This window comes from Pelmatolapia mariae, linkage group LG15, assembly GCF_036321145.2.
Source record: "Pelmatolapia mariae isolate MD_Pm_ZW linkage group LG15, Pm_UMD_F_2, whole genome shotgun sequence".
In the NCBI taxonomy this organism is placed as follows: Eukaryota; Metazoa; Chordata; class Actinopteri; order Cichliformes; family Cichlidae; genus Pelmatolapia; species Pelmatolapia mariae.
In genome coordinates this window covers 7,566,209-7,589,564 of record NC_086240.1, presented here as the reverse complement: position 1 = coordinate 7,589,564, position 23,356 = coordinate 7,566,209, and the positions used below count along the sequence as shown (strand labels likewise).

The 23,356-nt window shown below is 40.0% G+C and overlaps 1 protein-coding gene across 1 annotated transcript; it reads left to right on the top strand.

Moving 5' to 3' along the window:
* Positions 1-1,445: 1,445 nt before the first annotated feature.
* LOC134643098 (alpha-N-acetylgalactosaminidase-like) lies at positions 1,446-8,349 on the top strand. Its single transcript, XM_063495317.1, has 9 exons — positions 1,446-1,639; positions 2,133-2,289; positions 2,556-2,696; positions 2,986-3,197; positions 3,291-3,385; positions 3,501-3,662; positions 4,270-4,467; positions 4,573-4,713; positions 7,202-8,349. The coding sequence occupies exons 2-9, from the start codon at positions 2,135-2,137 to the stop codon at positions 7,403-7,405; spliced, it is 1,308 nt and encodes a 435-aa protein (XP_063351387.1). The 5' UTR covers positions 1,446-1,639; positions 2,133-2,134; the 3' UTR covers positions 7,406-8,349.
* The last annotated feature ends 15,007 nt before the right edge of the window (positions 8,350-23,356 follow it).

The window sequence follows — 23,356 nt, the reverse complement described above, 5'->3', positions numbered from 1 at the left end:
CACCAGGATTGTAACGCCAAATGAGAGGTGAAGGCTACTACAATCTATAGCTTTTATGAAACAACATTGTATGAATGATTTGATCACATTTAACATCACCTCATTAAACATAAACAGTTCGAAACTGGAATAGGTGTTTATTAGATCAAATTAGCTACAAAACTGAGGTAAATAAACCATAATCCAGAGCTTCCCAAAGTGTGGGGCCATTGCAAGGGGGGCCCGGTATGAAAAGGGGAAAAAAACCCCAAAACGCTTGGACACTGCTAGCACGGGGCGCCCACACAAACGCAAAGCAGGAGATGAAGCATAGCTGAATATGTTTCCAAACCAACTTCATTCTAAGCCAAAGACTAGAAAATATGGTGAAGCATATCTTCCCTTTGGTTTCACCTGCACAAGTGCCAAGGTAGGTCTCCCCTGCATAATTGGTTTTCCCTGCGTCGGGAGCACGTGCTGGGCTCTCCAAATCACGGACAAACAGTATCCCACATTCTTGATTTTTAGTTCACAAACACTTGTTGTAATGACTAACTACTCCTGACATTTTGCAGATGTTAGCTCTTTATACAGTAAAGTTACAGCGGGATACAAATAATATCAGGCTGATCCTGCCACGATTTGTTCCCCCGGTTCAAATCACGGACAAACAGTATCCCACAGCTGTTTATGTTTTTAAACCCATTTTGCACAGAGAGGCATTTTTTGAAAAATGTGTTGATAGCAATGTTGAATATTATTACACAGGAAAAAAAACAACTACACGTAAAATAATCACACCGTGACGCCTCTGCCTTTGTAAATGGAGGGACAGTAACTGCTGTGTATATGTAAGCGTGTAAAACCTGCAGATAGTCAGATTAACAGTAACAGTATTTTGTCTCTATCTGCCATTCTGCAATTCATCTCATGTAAACAATAACGTGGCGCACAGCGTGACTTGAAAAAAGGCACATACCTTTGACGTTGCGTGACAAACTCTGTATTCCTCGTCCACACGTAAACGCAAAAAAGGAGTTTTAAAAAAATCTCCGTTTTCGGTGATTCGAAACGCCGTTTACGTGTGGACGAAAGGTCCAAACGCATAGAAACAGCTGCGTTTTCAAAAATACCCGTGTAGGTGTGGACGTAGCGTAAAAGAGTTATTAGTTTACTTTCTTACTACCTGTAATTTATTGCAGATTACTTGTATTTGCTTAATTGTTTACTAAATGTTTGAGGTGTGAAATAAACCGCAATGGAGCAAAATATGGGTGTGTGTGGTTGGAGGATGTGTTTGTGCGTGCGCGCGGGGGGGGGGGAACATTTTCCTTGTAAAACAAAGGGGGGCCTAGCAAAAAAACTTTGGGAACCACTGTAATCAACGGTCTCCCCGGCGGTTTTCTCTCTATTGCTTCCTGTTTTGTGGTCAGCTGATAGGGTTCCTTTGTCACGTGGCTCCCACTTCCTCGACATGTGTACTTAGTTGCAGATTCCCCTACAGTAGGACCGAGCGGATTTTCTTTTATCACAGCATTTATTTAAAAAAGTGAGGGGGAGATCGGAGACAGGAGCACAGAATCGGACTGCAGGAGGCTGAGCTCTTGGTCTTATTTGCTCTTTCTAGCTTTCAGTTTCCAAGAGCCGTGATCGGACTTCAGTGAGTTCAGCTTTTCATTTCATACATTTATTCAGCAAATCCCTTCGTTTCAATCATTTAAACGTGTATTAAATTCCCTGCGTTTTAAATTGCTAGAATAATTGTTGTCTATGCCAGATTAGTTATAAATAATAAGCTACCGTCAAGTTAGTGTTTATAATACAAAATACTCGCTTGAGATTGAGTGTTGCGTATTTACAAGAACCAAATGGCGATTATGTTGCGAACAGCTTTTATATTCTAACTTTTATTTAGCAGAACATCCTTTATATAAGCATGTGCTTTTCATTGGTCATCTGACACAATCAGTCTATTTCACTGGTAAGTCACCGAGCAGGTTGTTTTGCGTTCACACCCATGTCAGGTGATTATTCGTCAGGTGCTGCAATCATGAACCTGCATTTTGCCGTTTAGTCTTCTGGACGTACTCTTCTGGCTCATCTTTGACACACTGCACTGACATCTGATTCAGCTTGTAATTTTGTATTTGCAGAAATGCATGTTGCAGTGCTCTTTTTTGCCTTTGCGCTCACTGGGACCACTTTGGCCCTTGACAATGGACTGATGAGGACCCCTCCCATGGGGTGGTTGGCATGGGAACGATACCGATGTGATATTGACTGTGAAAACGACCCAAAGAACTGCATCAGGTAAGCCAAAATTTTGTATGTGTACCACCAGGCTTGATTGTATTGAAAACTTAAAAGGTATTTAGGTATTATAACTATAATGGTCTGGTCTCAGTTTTATAGAGATATAATAACAGGATATAACAAAAGCCAGTAGAAGCAGTTGGTTTGAACAGAATATCTAATAGATATGGTAGTGCTCTTTACACTCCTATCTTCAAATGCAGTATCAGTGTAAATAGGAATGCGAATGAGACAATTATGAAACACCTTTGTCCTTCTTCCAGTGAGAATCTGTTCATGGACATGGCAGACAGACTTGCAGAGGATGGCTGGAAGGAACTCGGCTACGTCTACGTGAACATAGATGACTGCTGGTCTTCCAAACAAAGAGACGATCAGGGACGGCTGCAGCCTGATCCTAAGAGGTGCAGTATTTGCTGCGTGAGCACAAAGACCATTGTAAACATATATCTGTTACTGGCCTACAGCCAGTGAAGTAGTGTGACAGTCATACAGTCATGTGAAAAGCAAAACACAGTGCTCAGTAGATTAATAGCAGGTATGTTTTAGTGTCAGCACAAATATGAATTTTCACTTCCCTGGAAAGTGCAAAAGGAAATTGGGTTACAGGATAAAGAAAAAAAATCATGCTGTGGTTACAAAATGAAAACTGAATGCATTTTTAAACGTGTGTGTTTGATATTACTCTTTCAGGTTTCCAGGAGGAATCCAAAAGCTGGCACACTACTTGCATAACAGAGGCCTAAAACTGGGCATCTATGGGGACATGGGCAAACTCACATGTGGGGGCTACCCTGGCACCCCGCTGGATAAGATCGAATTAGATGCTCAGACATTTGCAGAGTGGGAGGTGGATATGTTTAAATATGACGGCTGTTACTCTAATGCCACGGAGCAAGAGCAGGGTAAAAACACAAGACTGAACCTTTTCTGTGTGGATATTAAGATATTGCTGATTGGGACCTCATTTGAGATCTCCTGTTCACTGTTTTGAACAGGTTACCCTCTCATGTCAAAGGCTTTAAATGCTACAGGGCGTCCCATTGGCTATTCCTGCAGCTGGCCTGCCTACCAGGGTGGGCTGCCACCTAAGGTACAATTAAAATCCAAAATACTTTTTGATGTTTTGTTCGAATCCTGTTCTAATACTTAAAAAAGGGAATCTTAGTATTTGCTTCTTCACTATATGAAACTGATGCGTGTTTTAGGTAAATTACACTCAGCTGGGTGAGATCTGCAACCTGTGGCGTAACTATGGTGACATCCAGGACTCTTGGGACAGTGTACTGAACATTGTTGACTGGTTCTTTGAAAACCAGGACGTCCTGACACCTGCAGCAGGTCCTGGAAGGTGGAACGACCCTGATATGGTTTGTTTAATTGAAATTTGTACTGTCTCCCCCAAATGTGAAGTGCTTTAGGGAATAGCATAAGCAATAGAAAAGCCACAAATACATGTTTGAACTTAGAGACACATGAACAAACACAAAATCTAACATATGATTAGACATTCATTCCAAACCAAAAGCTCACCTACAAAAACGGGTTTTCAGAAGTTGTTTAAAACAAACCACAGAATCAGCTGGCCTGTTAGGCTGAGGACGACCATTCCACAGTTTGGACGCCATCACCTTAAAAGCACGATCACCTCTGGTTTAAAAATCAGAGCGAGGGGCAGGTGGAGATGGTGTTTAGAGGACCAGAGAGGCTGACTACAGTGATACATTCACAGAAACTCTGCTACATAAGCAGGAGCCTGTCTATGTAGAGCTTTACACATTAATAACAGGATTTTATATATGTCTATATTTACTGTCTCTGCTTACTCTACGATTTAAGCCTCTGCAGTGCTCTACATATATATTTGTTGTGCACAAATCATTCAGCTACACCTCCATACTGAAAGATAGATTGCATGTACTATAGACTACAGCCTCCAATTTAATTCTTTGGTGTGAAAATTTTTAATCTTCACAGCTGATTATTGGCGACTTTGGCCTCAGCATGGAACAGTCTCGTTCTCAGATGGCTCTCTGGGCGATCATGGCGGCTCCTCTTTTCATGTCTAATGACCTCCGCACCATCTCCAGCGGTGCCCAGAGCATCCTGCAGAACAAAATGGCCATCGGCATCAACCAGGATGCCCTGGGTATCCAGGGAAGACGCATTGTGAAGGTGAAGCACAATTTAGTAGATACATTTTTTTTTTAAATGACTCTTTTTGTGGACTTTTGTGCAATGTTTTTTTTTTTCATTGTGCACATTTTTTCTTTCTCCCAGGAGAAAAGTGGCATTGAAGTGTTCTGGCGCCCCCTGTCAAAAAATGCCAGCGCTTTATTGTTCTTCAGCCGTCGTACAGACATGCCCTATCGCTACACGACTTCCCTCAGCAAACTCAACTACACTGCAGGCAGCTACAAGGTATGTGTTTATAGACTTAGGAGGGATGTGTATCGTGTTTCGACCTGGTTCACTCGGGGTGAGAGGGGTAATTTTAGCAAGCAAGGTTGACTCAGACTTCCCTGTTTTTGAAGTTTGAGGTTAACAACGTAAAACAGCACTAGAGAAAACAAAACAAAAAAATCCAAGAAACAAACAAACAAACAAAAGATTGAAATCTTTTCAAATATTATAGCATTATAGCACGGTACATGACTCAGTCTTTTATTAGGATTACGTGAATAAAATTAAATCATGTGCTGCACTAACCTACCAAAATCATCCACGTAGAGCAACTCCTAATCTGTGATCAGTTGGGGTGGTGTGAAATGTGGAAGCAAACACCCGGCCCAGTCTCCAGGGTGTGGCGACACGGATGTCTTAAACGACAACCAAGAAACAAGTTACACAACAACAAAGTAGCAACTGCAAGTCCAGCTCATCATACACAAGGACGGATCACAGGGGCAGGCTGGTGACATTAAATCAGAGCTGCCCTGGGTGACAGTCAGGCTTCTTGTTTAAAGCAGATGTAGTTATTATGGTTGGAGCACTGGAACTCAGGCACTGGTCCAATGAGTCATACTGGAAGAGAACACCAAAAAGGAGCTGTCAGGATGGCAAGCTGGATGTGATACAACTGCAGGCTCCAGTTCTTATTTCACACTAAGCAAGCACAGAAAAAATTGCATAGTCACTCATGCTAGTGCTGAAACTGCTGCAGCAGGTCAGGGCAGTTGTGTGAGCTTAACTGGTGTTGGTATTATGGAAACATATGTGTTGTAGGTCTTTTAGGATATCAATTGAATGACTAAAACAACAAAACATTGTGGGTATGTTTTATATAAATCCCTTTAAGCTGAACACGATAAAAAAAAAATCCTGCAAATGTAGTCATACTAAAAGGTAAAGGCGATGTAGTAATGCTGGGCCTTTACATACACCACATTGACAAAAGTTTTAACAGTATGGTGTATATGCATTAACATTAACAAGATTTAACAACAGCCCAACGATTGTGTCCCCCGGGCTTCATCACATGGGTTTCTAGTCTGGAGAAGATATTAGGGGTATAATGTGGAGATGGCTTTCATCTGTGTATATTGTGTATAGTCCTTGGGCTGTTCCTTTCCCTCTGACCTAGAGATTTGGAATTCAGCCATAATACACCAGTTGGACATCTGTTCCCTGCCACTCTACAAATTCAGTAGAATCTTTCTGAACATTATTAATATACAATATGAAGTAGAGTCAAAACCATTTATTAGCGGGCAATATTTTCGGCCGGTATTAGTTATTGGTGTCAGCATTATAAGAGCTACTGAATGAAAATTAGGAAAAGAGAGGGGTGAAACACCCTTCAACCCTGTTAGGATTGCTGTCTTTGAATATTTTTTTCCACCAGGGGGCACTCTGCAACTTCTTTGTTTTGAAGTCTCAAAGAAAAGAAATATTGACAGTATTGGACTTTTAAATATAGCTATCATATTTGACCAAATATTAGTATCCATGTCAGAGAGAGAAAGAGAGAGAGAGAGAGAGATCCATAGCTTTGGCGCTAAGGTTTGGAAGGCATAATCCTCTTTGGTTTTCAGACAGGTGTAGAATCCCCAGTAGACCACTATCAGTGTACCTAAGGATCCAGCTTGGAGAATTAGCGTGAAGTAGCTTGACAATATAAGTGGGGGCCTCTCCTCGTAAGGCCATGACAGTACGAGTCAAGATTTTAAACTGATATCTGAAACTAACTGGAAGCCAGTGCAGACTCTTTAGCAATGGGGTGATATGAGAAAATATCACACCATTTTGGACAGCTTAACGGCGATTTATAGAAGCCTTTGACAGACAAGGAAAAAGGGCATTACAACAGGCTAATTGGGAGGAGACGAAGGCATCAAGCTTCTCCAATTCACCCTGAGAGACAACAGTCCTGAGTTTAGTGATATTTCTTAAGTGAAGAAAGCAAAGAGGGGGTCAAAAACTTGATGTGGGCATCAAAAGATTGGTAAAAAGTTAACCCAAGATTCAGAGGTTTTACAGTGGATGAGAAAGATCCCAAACATTGTCTAATTTGGGGCTTAATACTCTCTGGAGCCAGAATTAAACAATCTATCTTGTCTGTATTAAGCTGCAGAAAATTGTTTGCCATCCAACCATTAATTTCCTTAAGACAGTCCATTAGAATGGATAGTTTATCCAATTCATAAGGTTTAAAAGAAAGGTACAGCTGAATATTATCTGCATACAGATGATAGGAAATGGATTTAAAATTACTACTAATATGGCCTAGTGGTAGAATATACAATGAGAACAACAGGGGACTTAGAACAGATCTTTAAGTAACACATGATGAGAATCTAGCTACATCTGACCAAAGGTTTCCCACTGAGACCAAAAGTGTTCTATCAGCAAGATGTCTGTCTTTATACTTGCTAGAGAAATTCACTTCTGTTTCCCGTCTTCTTTGTAGGTTTTCAATGTCTTCACAGATGAGACCGCATCGCTGAAAGACTCCACTGAATTTGTAGTGTCAGTGAACCCCACAGGGGTGGTGATGTGGTACGTCTCTGCACCTGCCAAATTCAACCTCCGCCAGTTCTATCAAGGGGGCACGCTCCATGGCCGTGTCTATGATGATCGTGAGGAAAATGCCATTCCACGGGTTTTCCTCTGATCACTCACAGACCCCACTTTCTAATCCTTAAGTTTTTGTCTTTTGCCTCAGTAGTAATGTCTTGATGATCGAATGATTTGTTTCTATCTAAGCACAGGTGCAGGCGCACAGCTCTGAACTGTGTTTTACAATTGCCTCTTCCAAGTAAGAACATGCTTGAAACTCAGGGACATCCACTTTACATCTGTATATGGCACAAATGTGCTCTTGTTGATGCAATCTCCAGCTGAATCTTCACTTGAAGGTAACTGGGCCACAAGAGTTTCTGTGCTCAACAGTAATGAGAGCTGATGATTTTAAAATTTTATCTGAGATGTGCCAAGGCACAGTCACTGATCCCAGCTCGGCACTGTGACTGAGAGGTCTTCACTTGTCTTAGATTTTCTTTTTTAATAGAGATCAGTCTTTGTCAGCTCGGAAACACTAAAGTGGAAAAAGGTTTTAGAAAAAACTCATTAATGATTTATATGTTTTTATGTGACCTAAGTAAACAATTTATCATCAAATTCTCTAAATAAATGAACATAGTACATATAAACATATGCAGCAGAGTGCTTTGATTTTTGCACTATACATCCATTTATTAGCATATGAGTAATATGGGTTCCAGCCAGCTCCTACAAGCTTTTTCAAAGGTACTAAGATGTTTTTCACTTTTAGCTTTCACTTCCCAGTTCTTTGTCGCAAAGTGACATGTCTTAAGGTCAGTTTAGTTCCAGTTCTGTTTTCTATAAAATTTATTTTTTGTTGTTTTGGGGTTTTTTTTTTTTTTTATAATACAAAACCCCCCTGTCATCAAGACACTTGTAGCTCTTGGTATTGAATGCACTTTCACTCTACTGTTATCTAAAGCAGGGCTGTTGAAATCATTTTATATCCCCTTAAAACCTGAGCTATGAAGTGATTGCCAGAAAATTCAATTTTTTTGAAAATGGAGTTTATTGAACCAACTGACATATTTGTTTTTTAAAAAAATTCAATTTTACTTTCCATATATGACTTTTTATTTTTTTCCTATTGCTAACTCTTGCGTTTTAAAAAATGCTTAACTTTATTATGCAATTCATTAACATTTTGCAGTGGGGAAAAATATCCCACTGATGTTAAAGTCTCAAAACCTCATAAAAAACTGTACGTATTAAATATGATACATTGGGCATTAATGGGTTAAAATTGACCCATTTTCCCATTAACTTAGAAACAAGCAAAACTAAAAAATCTTTGAATTTTTCCTCTTTCTTTCAATATAAAGAAATTTAAACCCTGAAATGTCTCAAGTAAAAGAAATACAAGTTCATTGTTACGTCTTAGTATTTTTTACACTTTATAAATTAAACACAGTTGTAGTAAGTCAAAGAAAGCTCCCAGCACGATGCTTTGGGCTTAAATTTTAGAAATACAAAAAAGACAATGTCAAGTATTTGTGAAGTAATTACATCACTACGTCTTTACTGTTAACTGACAGAGAGAAAATGTCCTTTTTACTGTGGACCAACTTTGAAAAGATACATTTCTATATTAACTAGTAACATTTTTTTGATATTTAATGGAATATCAACATAAAAAATGTCCATCTCTATAATTAATAGTTTATCTTTTTACTTATTTTGGTGTAGCATGTTAGGCAAGGCATAATGTCTTTGTCAGTAAGAATGCTGCAAAAGTGTCAAAACTAGTTAAATGTGTACATTTGTGCCTTCCTTCTTTGCATTTTTCACATTTTCCAAAGCCATGCAGTGGGCTAAATTGCACCCTCTGGTAGACTGGTTCTGGCCGCCGGGCCAAATGTTTGACAAGCCCTGATCTAAAGCAATACTGTGGATCATTAAAAATAAAAGAGCTCTAATCTACACTTATGCATTTTGTTAGCCTATGGTCTAATATAGCCTATTGTTAGCAACGTGAAGTCTTTTTAACTTTGAATTAATAAATGATCACTCAAGGACCCCCTTGTGGTTTGGTACGTATATACAGAAATGTAACTCACAGATTTGCTTGGCAGACAAAGGCACCGAACATACAAAGAAAAACCCATAATTTAGCTAACATACACTCAGAGTCAACCCTATATGCAGCCAGCAGAGGTCAGCACTGCTCTTCAGTCTGTCTCAGCCTTCTAGCCACTGCCAAAAAGTGCACCTGCTTAACAGTGCAAGGACAATCAGCCCATTCTGCTTTGTCCTTTTTCTCTTGATTATGCTTTCTTCTCTGACGTCACCTTCTCTCCTTTGGACACTTGTACTACAATGTATTAACTTATTTCATATTTTATTTTGTCCTTGAATTCTTCCAGTGACCATCATCCGTTAATTCCTTCATTGTATTCATTCTGTCTCCTCATCTTTGCTCCTCCCTTCTCTCCTCCCACTTTTCTCATTCAGCTCAATCTTGCGCGTATCACCTCTGACCTTGGCCTTAAAGCCAGCGTTTGCCCACCGATTCAAGATACTGAAGTAGTCACATGACTGTGTGCATTGAAATGAATGACGGTGACACACACACACACACCTCCCCTTTAGGTCAATTCAGGCTAGATTGGCTTTGTGTACGTCTGTGCTGTTGCATCCGTGTGGGAAAGCGGATCATTGTCTTCTGTTCTTCCCCATTCAGTCATCTCAGATATCCTTTGGCTGGCAGAGCACGGCATCTCTCACTGTCCAGGTCCCTGCAGTTTTTCTGTGAAAGAAGGGGAGTTAGATGATAGAGAGAATGAGAGAACAGAGCAAGAAGGATTTGGGCATAGGCGGAAGGGGGGCCTCTCAAAAGTCTATTTGAAAGTGCAAATGAGCAGAGGAGGGGGTGAATGGGAGAGATGAGAGAAAGAGAGGGAGAGAGAGAGAGAGAAAGAGAGCGAGGGAATGAGTGAGGGAGGGGGCTGAGATGAGGAGAGCGTTCCTGCCGATGCTCACGTAGGCCACAGCTGCAGAGCCGCAGTTACCACTCTCATCTTTGTGCCCCCGCAACACCAACAGCCCTGATTCAATTCTCTTGCCCCCCCCCTCCCTCACCATCACGCTCATTTCCGTCCCGCTGCTAGTCACACTCTCTGCCTCGCGCCTCCAAAATCCAATACAGATGAAGGGGTATTTGATGACTGCGCCGGGACGAACGGCATGCAGATGGGAGTTTGGATATAGGTCAGAATACATATAAGGTCTCAAAGGGGGCCACATGCTCAAAACGTAATAGGTGCTGCTACAGAAAAAGAAAGTGATCACGCTGTGGCTCTTTTGTGTCTGCCCTGTTACCTAACACATTCCTGCCTGCGCGCTGACACAAAAACCTGCAGTTTTCTAGAGAAGCAGAGACAGCGAGTACGATTTGTGTGCACAGAGACAGAAACACTGCTGTCGTGCATCTCAGATTAGCCTGATGACATCATCACCTCATCTCATGCTGCCAGTCTGCTTGGCTGGTGGCTGATTCCTGACATCACCACGCTGTCGTCCGATCCAATTCAGAAAAGGTGCTATACATTGTTACATGCTCCTTTTTTGGCTCCTGTGGCCATTTTAAACAATATTAAACATGCCCCTGTTATTTTTTTTCTTTTAATCATCAGCCATGTAAAGAATAATGTCACAATAGAACAGCATTAATGTGATAGAGTTATGAAAAGAAGGTGAATAATTAGAAAAATATGATGGACCTGAAACCTTAATTTCATGCATAAAGTTTGATTTTCACTGTGTGCATATAAAACAGCTAACAACTATTCATCCTTTACTCACATTAGGAAAAAAAGGGGAAGAGGGAAAACATATCTTCTTGTCTTTAGCTTTCTTTCTCATTTGCTGTTGAGGTAGTCTCTTAACGCTGACTGACTATAACAGCTGAATGTATTAAAAGATTATTAAGCCGTTGTTGTTGCAGACACCAAAAAAAGTCTGCAAATTTGCTGCCTTACCATCTTTTTCAAACCCAGAGAGAGCTCTAGTCCACATCACCAGGCTGCCTTCTCACGTTTTAATGTTTAGATGAGAGTTTTTGGTTACAGTGACCATTCATTCGTCATTTCCTGTTGGTGGACATTTCCTGGAGCCCAGACTGGACACCCGGGTTTTATTTTAAGCAATCATGGAAAGCTTGAAAGGTATTGCTTAACAGGCATGTGTTGCAATCCCACTCCTGCCTCTGGTGCCGCTTTGACGTCCTTGTTCCTCCTACTTTTACTCGCTCATGCATTACTCAAAGACCAGATACCTCCAGCTCTGGTCACACTGGTTTACATTACATGGTTGTGTTGGTCTCTGTGTCCCTCATAAAGCATAGCACAGTGTTCTTGCCCCAGAAAAAAACACTTTGATCTGCCTCCACCTTTAGACCAAAAGTAGTCAACCATTAAATTAGTATGAGTTTGGATTCCCGGTGGAGATTGTTCTGCCCTGTTCTGCCTTCATGGCTTTTATAGCAAAGGATGTCCTGCTGACTGTATGGAGACTCTGTTTTTCCAGCTGGAGCCAGAATGTGTCCATATATGTGCCGGTGTATTCCAAGACATGTATAGCCAATATCTTCAGGAAGTGCGTATGCGCATAATTGCTTCATGTGTTATGTCTGAAATGGTTATAAAGCAGACAACTGATTCATCTATGCCTCATCACAGTGTAGATTTCCATACTTCTAGATGTAGTCATAATTTTTTATGAATGAATGTCTGGATTCGTCCACCAGTGGCTGCTGTTGACTCAGTAACAGACGCGCCCGGTAACAGTTTCTGTGTACGAGGCAGGCTGCACGTTGCCGAAGCACTGCGCGCATGCCAACTGGACAGACTGTCAGCTGCTTTCTCACTGGCAGTCTGTGTAGGTCAAAGTCAGACTGTGGCCAATACTACTCACTCTGCTTCTCTCTTACACACACACACATACACAGAGTCATGATCTCATTCGTTCCCTTTAACTTTATATCTCTCCTTCTTGACTTTGAACTCACATTCACACACTTAACCTCTAATTTTCTCCCACTTGATCCTTTTGCTGAACACACAAATCATCTACTGTATATCCTGGATCACATTTACATTTATAAAGGTGTGTGTGGTCATTCCAGTCACTCGGTTTATACACTGTGTGAGGTTTCAGATCCCGATGTCTTTCTGAGCAGCAGAATAAAACTCAGTCAGTCTGGCTGGCTGGTGTGCTGGAGCTGAGCACAGTCTTCCAGCTGCTGGGTTTAGTCCAAACCGGCTTCAAGTAGAATGGCTGGAAGAGACTGGAAAGATCAAGTGGAATTCTTGTGAGTTTGCATGTGTGTATTTAGATAGGGTCACATTAAAAGAGGTCTGACAGATTTCCAGGTGATATCTGATAAGCATTCACACAGCAACAATTTGTTAGGTAACATGACGCTATTTGAGCTGCTGCTGATAATGGGGCTATTTTGGAGTAAAGCCCTGTAATAAAACGCAGCATGATGCTGTAGAAACTTTGAACAGATTAGTTGGCAAAAAGAAGTCATGTGCGGGTGTGCGTTTCTCGGGGGCGGTGGGAATAAAAATAGAGATGTGATCGGTCAACAATGCTTCTCTTCTAACCTTCAGTCTGAACTGTGAATATCCATGTGCATGATTTTCTGTGCTATTTTTGTTTGTGTCTGTCAGCATTTAAACTTTCTCTTTTTTTATACCGGTGGATTCTTCAGCTGATTGGCCTTCATGATTGTCATCCCCTCTCCTTTAGCTTGTTGGGCTGCTTGTTACCAGGACCAATTGTTGCCTGCTGACCTGACAATCTGTCATTTATTTACACAGTAGCACTGCTATAAACTGTCCCTTTCCCACCTAAGGGTGTCCTGAAGAGGTCATAAGAAGGTTGTTGCTCATCACTCATAATTTGAGATATCCAATAAGCGTGATTGCTTCTGTAAGCAATATAAGATGCAACAACACAATGGCTATTCTTATCAATAATGGATTGGATTCTTTTTTAAATTACTAAAAATATTCAGTTTCCGGGAAAAAAAAGTTGAATGATAATATATTACCGATCATTACTTTCTTTTAGAAAGTAATCCCTTTAATAATTTATTTACTGTCTGTAGAAAATCATTCATTGCTCTAACCATGACATTACTTTGCATTTCTCATGGTCTGAGATTCATTGTAGTACATGCTCGTATTGTTTGGTCTTTTCATACTGTTGCCTATGAAATGAAAATGATACAATGCTTTTATAAGGTGTTGTAGGTGTATAAATGCAAAAAATGGGTCATTTTAGCCCATTGCTAGGTGGTTGCTAGGCAACATGATGACATTATACTATACTATGTATAATTCAGCTTTTGAAGGTATAAATGAGATATTATTGTCAAATGAAATTGATAGTATGCATTCACAAGTTGTTGTATGAGGGCAAAAAAGAACTAATTTTAGTCCATTTCTAGGTAGTTGCAAGGGAACATGATCATATCAAAATATCTGATTTAGATAAGAACCTTCAGTGGGCTAATGTATGTGCCAAGTTTGGTTGCTTAATTCTAGATTGTGTTGGAAGAGTTGGCAGCTAATGAAACGCACATGCACACAGATGCACACAATTGCATCTATTGTAATGAAAGAGCTAACACTTAGCCTACTTACAAACACACCAACACCTGTCCTAATAAAGACAGACACAAGATATTTCTTTTATAGTTAGTCCTTTAAGTTCAAACACAAAACCAAAAAAACCCAAAATACACCATGAAGCCCTGCTCTCAAAAACATGACATGGCTGTAACACTGTCTGTGTAGCTGGATTTAAGACATGAGTTTTCTGTCAGTACGGAAAGTTACATCAGAGTTGGTTGGTTGCTGTCAATAGACTTACATTAGTTTATGTTAACTAACTTGTAACAGAACAAATAACCTAGGGAAAAAATAAGGACACTAAACCTAAAAAACAGTTACTTTTGTGCTATTCCTGTCTGTAACAATGCATATAATACATTTATTATATACAATGTATATAATATCGATAAATCGATAATCAAAACCCACCCCTAATCAGGACTCCCCGATCCTTACTGCGCATGTGCAAAGTCGGACCGTACAAATCGGCTCTACCTGATCCGTACCGCACATGTGCGGATGTTCTCTTCTTCTGTTCGTTTAATGGCAGTTTACTCCCCAGTGTATGAGGATACCGCCACTTGCTGACCGAGCGAATGAGCCCTATTGTAAACTGAATTAGCATCATTACAAATCGTGTTTGTGTATGCGTTAAATTTGATTTAGTGATAGTTGAGTGTGTTTATGCTTGTCTGTGTGGAGAGGATTGATTGAAATAGTGATGATGATGTCCGCTATCACTGTCAATTGTCAGTAAACACTTAATCTGACTGATGAATCTTCACATGTCATATTACTAAGTCAATATTATTAAGTCTGTAATTTGGCGCCATTCTTCTTATTTTACGGCGCTGTTGTTCAATCGGGGGACGCTCTCTGTTGAGGAGAAAAGCATGAATTTGTTTGTAAACGGATTATCCATTGTTTAAATGTCCCGGGCAGTCGAAAAGGAGGCAGAGCTGTTGAGAAATGCTAGGAGCTAACTGGGCGCTGATGGATGGTGAAAACGATCTCTCTGCCGTAAAGCTTCTTTCACTTCCGGTTCATACAATCCTTTCAATTACTGCCATCTTGTGGTCACCATTGGCTATTGTCTCTGGCAGCAGGTTTAACTTCAATTCCTCTGAGATCTGTAGCGTATGTAGGTTTCATGAGACTGTCTGTTCCACATTAACAAAAGCTGGGTGAGCAGTAGCTTTTTAAAAGTTTTAAATTAAGTTACAATTTTTTTTATTTATTTGTGTGTGTGCGTGTGCGTGTGTGTGTGTGTGTGTGTGTGTGTGTGTGTAGATGATGTTTTTTTTGTGACTGATGAGAGGCAGACAACCTAGACAAGCTGGCACTGACTCTGCATTCACTGTTCTCAGATCAATTATGGCCTGCATGTTTGTGCAGTTAAAACACCTTGGCCAACATGTGTGATGTAGAGGAGTTATAGTGCTGTGTGAATTTGTTTTAGTAACACTTTTAGAACGTTTAGCTTTGATGAAGGAATAGGAAAATCTTTAAATGTAATTAACTTATAGAACTTAAACACTAAAAAATGCCTAAAATACTTTATATTAGACTATAAAGTCATCATTAAAAACACTCAATTGCTTTAGTGGATTTTGTTGCCCACTTTAAGATGAAAAAAACCATTCTTAAAACTGGATCAAATATAATTTTGAATCAGACTGAGCTGATACCTTGACTTTCCTACAGTTTCTTGAGCATAGCTATTGATAAAAATATCTTTAATATATGCTAACCTACATTGTCTATCAACATCTGTCTTCATACCATTTGGATTGCTGTTGCCCCAAAAAGATCACACAGCAGAGACTCTTCAAAGATTCACCCGACCACCACCCACCCCACCCCCAGTCTTTAAATCCATGTCATTTGGCTCACTGTTGACTTAAAAAGATCACACATGTGAAGCTGACCTTCAGCCTAGCTCCCCCACTGCCTGCTGTGTATGTCTCTGCAGGCATAGTGCGTCTAAACATTAACTTTCAGGACTGGGCACAGTTTAGTCTAATGGAGCTGCTGCGAATGTTTGTGCAGTGTGTACTTATGTGTCTATATAAGTGGTTATGCTTTTTTCCCCCCAAGATCTTGTGAGAGGGCTAAAGTAGAAATGCCATTAAATATTTATATTCTCCAGGCAAGGAGAGTGAAAGTATCATCTGCATCTGTTATTAATTAACACTGTAAATGGCAGAGAAAGAAGGAAGATGCTTCACTTGAAATTTATAATCCGTCAGAGTCAAGGATCAGAGTGCAGAAAGCACCTGGTGTACTGGCACAGATCATTGGATTCCTTCTGGCACTGCAGGGGCTGATGTGCACCTGCAGTGCACCAACAAACCCACCTGTACTGTGTAGCCCACATGCCCACAGGGGGGCCTCACTACCACCTGCACTACAGGGTCTTTTTCACCAGGCAGCATGGTTCCCAGTCTTGGAGCTGACATGTGAGCAGCTGTTCTTTCACTCCATTATGAGTACAATTGAGGCTTTGTGTGTGTTGAAGAAAAGAACTACTTGTCAAAACTGTGACGTAAAAGTCCCCTACTCTGTGTCACACTGAGATTTTGGGTCAAGTCATAGTTATGTGTGAACATTGTCACGTACAACACTATAAATGACTCACACATAGTAGCACTAAGTCAAACGGACGCAATCCAATTTGCTTTATCTCAAGCTTCTTGTGTTCTTTGACTGCTGCTGACCTGAGGAAGCACACTAATAATTTGCAAGATTATAACACGTTATCATCTCTGTTGCACATTAGTTTACTGTGTTCTGGTATAATTATTTCCTCATCTTGTTTGCAACCTTGTTTCAAAGCAATGAGGAAAGGCAATCTTAAGAATACAAAGTTCAATTCACGTGTCAACTTGACGAGTCACACAATTCATTTACACTGAAACTTTTTTGGAAGTACTTTGTCCTATTTTATCCTTCCATTTAACTGGGCCACTGCACTAATGTCCCCCCCAAGGTCATTTGTAATTGCCCCATGACCACTGGGGGGCGGTAGGGTATTAAGTGACCAGGGGGAAATAATTCTAAATAACTCAGGTGGTTCCTCCAGAACTCACAGAAGCACATGAATGACCGGTATTTGGAGTCACGTCAGTTTTAGCTGTGACCTTGTCTCCAATGCTCCGTAGCTGGGCTGAGGAATGACACTGCAAAAGCAAACCTTTTGTGAGTGCTTTAAAACTGCAGTGCAATTTTTTAAGGTCATTTGTCCACTTTTTCCCTCTGCCAACAGTATGAAAGATCAGAACTGCACGGCGGCATGTGAAATTATTGTTTCGGGGAAAGTTAGCACTGTCCTGTAATTTGGCATTTTGTTAGACACTCAAACACAAAAGGGAAAACTTGGAAAGAAGAGAAATAAAAAGCATAGATTGACCACAGGATACCATATCCCGATCATAGTCTTCATTCCAAGGCCCCATAAATCACCTGTGGCTGACCTTCTGACTATGTTGCAACCAACCAAGATCTTTCATTGCACCCTAATTGTCACCTTGGTACTTTATGTTGTTTTCACCCCCCCTTTCTGAGGACTTTGAAGTCCTGAAAAGCAGCCACTGTTTATTGAGAGCAGAACCGAAAAAAGAGTAGGAGGAGAAGATAGAAATCTGCAGATCTGTCACTCATGTGAGTGATCTGGGAAAATCTGGGACATGGGAATTTGAGTTTGAGAATGCCATAACAAGGAATAATAGCTGTGGAAATGTGTGATTTTGATGATGTGGATTTTGCAAGGGCATGAATGGAAATAGTGTTGTGGGAGGATTTATTGTGCTTGTGTGTGGGAATTGGAAAACAAGTAGAGAAAGAGATTTGAGAAAAGAATATATGGTTTCATTTTTATCTGTTTACTGCTGTTTCAGACCAGTATAGCACAGCATAGACTTTCATGTCTGTAGTTTAAGACCATTTAGTTGGAGAGAACAAAAGCCTTGTTTTCAACACCTATGGAAAATATGACTGCACAAAGTCACAAGACTGCCTTTGTAATTAGGCAGTGTCAAATATTTGACTTTGTCATTACAACCACCTGTCTCTCACTCCCTACCCCCGTCACACACATACAGATACACACACACAAGCACGTGCACACACACACACACATGCAGAACTTGTTTTTGTCACATAGAAGGACATTATGTAAATTGCATTAATTTCCAGGACACATAGTTTACTTGGTTTTTTTTGTTTTTTTTTGGGTGGGTGGGTGGGGGGGGGATGGTTCACTGACAACAGCTGTATTATGCTGAAATACAGCATATCAGAATTTGTCAAGGACAGAGCAATGAGGTGGCTTATTGGCTCATTTCTCTAACTGTTAATAATTTCCCAACCACCAGCTTTCAAGTAAGGTATTGCATTGTTGACATATGAAATATTAGAAAGCAACAGCAAAAACCAGAGCCATAAGAATAATTTATAAATCAGTTTCTAAATCAGCCTTTTATGCTCTGAAAAGTAAGTTATGCTTTTATAAGTTGATAATTTGCATTATTGCTATAAAGGAGTCCTTTTAGCTTATTGGCTGGTGTTTGCCAGGCAACGTGATGAGATCATAATATTGGATATAGATGAAAACCTCCAGGGGCCTAAGATGTACCCATGTGCCAATTTTGGTTGCTCAATTTATAATTGTGTAGGGGTTTGCAGACAAATAGAAGAGATCTGGTATTATAGTCTTATTTTCAATTATCTTATTGATCTGTATTCAACCTATCATCAGTTTAACATATGGGTTATAGATATTAATGGTGTGTTGGGATTTAAAAAAAAATCAAATCCTATTTTTATGATTTTTTTTTCAAGGTTTTGATTCACAAATCCCATTCCATGTAGTTGTCAACTCCTGTTTTCTCAATGCTTTTAACACATATTCATGTTTTAAACATTTTAAAATCGTATTTAAGTATAATGCTAAAACTTACAACTTTCTCACTGCTTTGTCCTACATTCTTGAAGGTGCTTGAAGAAAAAAAGGTCTGCTTGCTTACAAGGTAACACATTTTTTTATCACAGAAGAAAAAAAACCTATGGCTGAATAAGATCTAAATGCTAATAAAGTAAAGAACAGAAAAGGATATAAAGATATCCACATTATATAAAGCAAAGCAATATAGCAGCTTCCATAGCATTTGTCCCTACAGGCACTCCTATTCAGTAACTGAGTAGGCTAGCTAGTATAACTAAGGATTTAAGATTGCTAAACTGACTCTGGCAGTGTGGCTGTGAACTTCACCCTATCATTAAGAATGAATAGAAAAGTAGCTAATAGATAATAAGGTATATGTGAAAAAATAGAAAGGCAAAAAAGAATAAAAATCATGAAAACTAAAGTAACATTATGCACTTGCATGCTATAAGTCATGAGTAAAGCACAGTTTAAAAAACAGTAGTTGTAATTGTTGTAATGCAATTAAATCTTGATACTTGACAATTAACATCCATCCATCTTTATGAGATTTTTCAAGGTGAGCTAAATTTGGAAGCCAACTGAACTAAACAACAATTTCACACCTGATAAAACCCCCCCAAACAAAACAAAAACAATACCCGATTTTCAAACAAAAGTTCATTCAGTGATATAGCAGATCTGTTCGTTTTGTGCTTCAAGTTTCTCGTCACTGGTCAGTACCATGAAGGTAGGAGGCACCTTCTTTTTCTTTTTTAACTTTCAAGCTAGTCCTTGGATTAACTTTGCCAATTACTTATCTTAAACTTAAGCTTAATCACTACATGCCAACCCCCCAGCTCTTATCCTTTATATTAACGTAACACCAGGTTTCCAATCTCCAAATTTAATATGTTTTCCCTGTGGGAAACAGCCATTTGTCTGAATGAGGGAGGTGAGCCCAACATAATGCTTTCTTGACTTGTAACTTCACAAGTGTTTTGTGGATTGTTCTTATAAGAATTAGCACTTACCACACCAAACCTGTCATTACTGTAGACAAAGGCTTGATGTAAATGTATAAAACACAAACAAATGTTATACAATCAAAAGCGTGATGGGCAGGACATAGTGTAATATTTACATCTAATATTCTCCTACTGACGCAGTAATGCCTCAGAGAAGGTGCCAGTTAAAGGGGTCAGGATGACCAGTGAAACTTTACAGCCAGCTCCATTACAGAGAACCTGGTGGATATTTTAGACAGCAGCTCTCACCACTGCAGAATGTAGATAAACACATACCATTTAAGTTCCCTGTCATAATCCTACAGTCAACAAACCTTCCCTGGCAACATTGCTCTGCCAGTTTACAATGCTAAGTCACAATTACAGTACCTCTAATTACTGGGTTACCTCTTTGTATGTATGAATGTCAGTGTATATGTGTGAGTTTGAATATCTGTGTTTCTGCCCAGCCACGCCAGTGTCTGCAGGGAAAAGAGGTTTTAGGGATGTGGTCGAAGGAAGATGGAATCTCTTAAACGCACTGCTGCATGGTTCTCCTGAATCTTTAAAATGTATTTTAACCAGTTTACCCCCAAAATAGTAAATATACAAAAAAGATGGAGTGCCATTTAAAAATAAAAAATCAACACAAGGCGCAGATATGCCAAAAAAAACTAGGAAGGTTTAAAGTTGCCACTGTAACAGTCTTTCTAAGAAATACCTTTCTTGTGCTCACTCCATTTTCCCTGCCACAACTCCAGGCTATATTTGGCCTCTGCTTCTCTGCTCAGCCTTTCTTTGTAGCTGGCCTTTTGCTTCTCCCTCACCAAGGGATGGTGAGAGAAATAAGAGTATGAAAGCTATGCTTACCACTCTGTGGGGCTGCATTTAAACACACTCGTGATTTAAGATAAACCAGTAATTGGAAAGGCTATTGACCGGATATAAGAGCATCCCCAACTTAGTTCAATGGCTCTGAGGTTTATTTAACAGTAAAAGCAGACAAAGTAATGATTTTGACCTGATGATGGCACCAGATGTTAATGGTTTAGCAAAGTTTTCGCTCCTCTGCACACCTTGAATGTGTGTACAACATTTAATGCTAATCGGTAAAATAGCTGATGAGTCATTTCACTCAAAACCCCACGTGGAAACCTCATGACGCTTAAAGTCAGAGGATCACCACTGTCACTGGAATCCACAGTCTGTGAGCAATCTTCAAAAACGTTACCAAATGTTGCGGTGATTCACCAAGTGAATGTGAAAACTTCAGTGGTGCTAGATGAAAAGTCAAGGGATGACACAAAAGCCCATTACGCATCATGACAGTCTGTATACAAACATTCAAAGTGCTGGACCACCCAACATTGTGCACAGACTGAGGTCATGATTTAAGGAGAAAGTCACTTAAGAGTGGCCTCAAGTGTATGACTTACACTGACGTCACATGATTTCATCATCAAAAATGAGGTGAACAAAAACTGGGAAGGAGAAAGAGTAGAGGTGAGTAAACACAAAGGGCAAGGGAAGGGTGTCGAAATTGAGCTATTGCTCAATGGGTAAAGTGGGTTGGAGGTAGTATGTGATAAATAACATGATTTTTTTTTAAACAACCCAAAACAAAAGGAGACAGTCAATAAAACCCAAACAGAGGAGAACTCACAAGCAGGAAGTGTGTTAAACAATAAAAAAACCCCCCAGAGTGTCATTGAAACAAATAAAAAACAAGAGTACTGGACTTATAATTTTAACCAGTATACTGCACATGGGATATGGAAAACGAAAAATACAGCTGGAATTGCTTGAATCAAGTCAAATTTTAAAATCAGCATTGCAGCAACCAACTATGTTTTCAGCCTTTACATGAATTCTCATAGACCATAGGTTTTTCCAACCTGCACTAAGATTAGCACAGAGAATCTCCAGGCGCATCGTCACTGAAGATACTTGGTGGATTTTATATTTTTAAAACTGCTTCTCTGTTGCAGCCAAGAAACTGAAGTACCACAAACTGTGTGATTGAATTTATTGGGTGACAATTTTTTTTCTTGTTAAAACGCACTTGTTTGGCCTTTGTCGAGGCCTTTACACACTGCATGCAAAACTGTATCTGTAAAATGTCTGTGTGAATATTTCGCAATAAAATATTTTTTAGACTCTCCTATTCTAATGCATCCATTCATACTGGCCATGTAATTTGGCTTTGGCTAATGTTGACGCTTCAAAATTGGAATTCCACAAACCAGCTGATGACGTCACCATGGTTATGTCCATATTTTACATAAGTCACCAGTACTGAATCTTTGCTCAGTGTATTGACTTGGCACGCTTTTGTGTGCTTCTCTGAAAAAAAACAACAACAACAAACAAAATCCCAAACAGTCATTTAGCACAGGGATCTTGCAGGAACAAAAGCAAAAATGATTTTTCTTATCAGTGCAGCCACACTTGTAACACGAGGCGATGTAGTTTACATGGGGACTGTGCCCTGCTGAACTGCATGGCCTCTCATATTTTTAAACGATCCTGCGCTTGTCTCTGTGTTCACCTTGAACTTTAATATCCCTTCTTGTTGCCACTCCCAGACATTCTGCTCCGCACACCAATAAAAAGCAAAGCTCCACCACCACCTTTTCTAATTGTATAAAATATAAGTAGGCATCTTCAAATGCTTCCAGTCAGTCTTTTGTGCTTCTAATGCACCGTAAGTGTCTGTGCACATGCTCGTAAACCCGTGTAAACCCTGTATGTAGCATTAGCAGAGGCCTGTGGCGGCTGGAGCAGAGTCAAAGCAATCATCACTGCCAAGAAACTTCTGGCTCTCTGTGTGGCATATTCTCCTGAAACCCGAGATGCAACATTGACATTATCTCAGTACACAAGCGCTGGAAAGAAGTACTAGGGGTTTGTGGAAAAAGTAAAGCAGTTATGTATAAGTTTAAATGAACCACCATGCACCTGTTTGATATGGCACCCTTGATACATTGATTCCTTCTCATGTTGTCATAAACTGCCTATTGGCGCACCTTGGATGGGACTGATAAACTGCAAGCTGTGACCTATAGCTTTACCCTCCAGAAAGTTCCCGGTTTGTTAGTTGTGTGGTCGATGTGCACTAAGTTGCCAAATAGGAATACATACCATTCCCGAGAACTCCGCAGGACTAGAGGATCTGGTGACAGTGGCTCTTGGCTTACAGATAGTGTATCTCATTTTAGCATTGACTATGTGGGGGGTGTGGTAGGAGCATGAGGTATGAGAGCAAGAGGGAAAAGTGGAGATAGTGGGCAGAGGAAAGCGAGAAGTGTAATGTGGGGCTCGAACGATCACGTGTCAATGAGTTCATATTTATCCCTCCTTGCTTCACTCTGGGGAGGAGTAAGGAGGGGTGCTGCTTTTATGAATCCACTGCGTGTTTTCATTTCTCTTTTATCCCCTTCGTATGGAAAGAGTTACATTTTGGCAACTGGCTT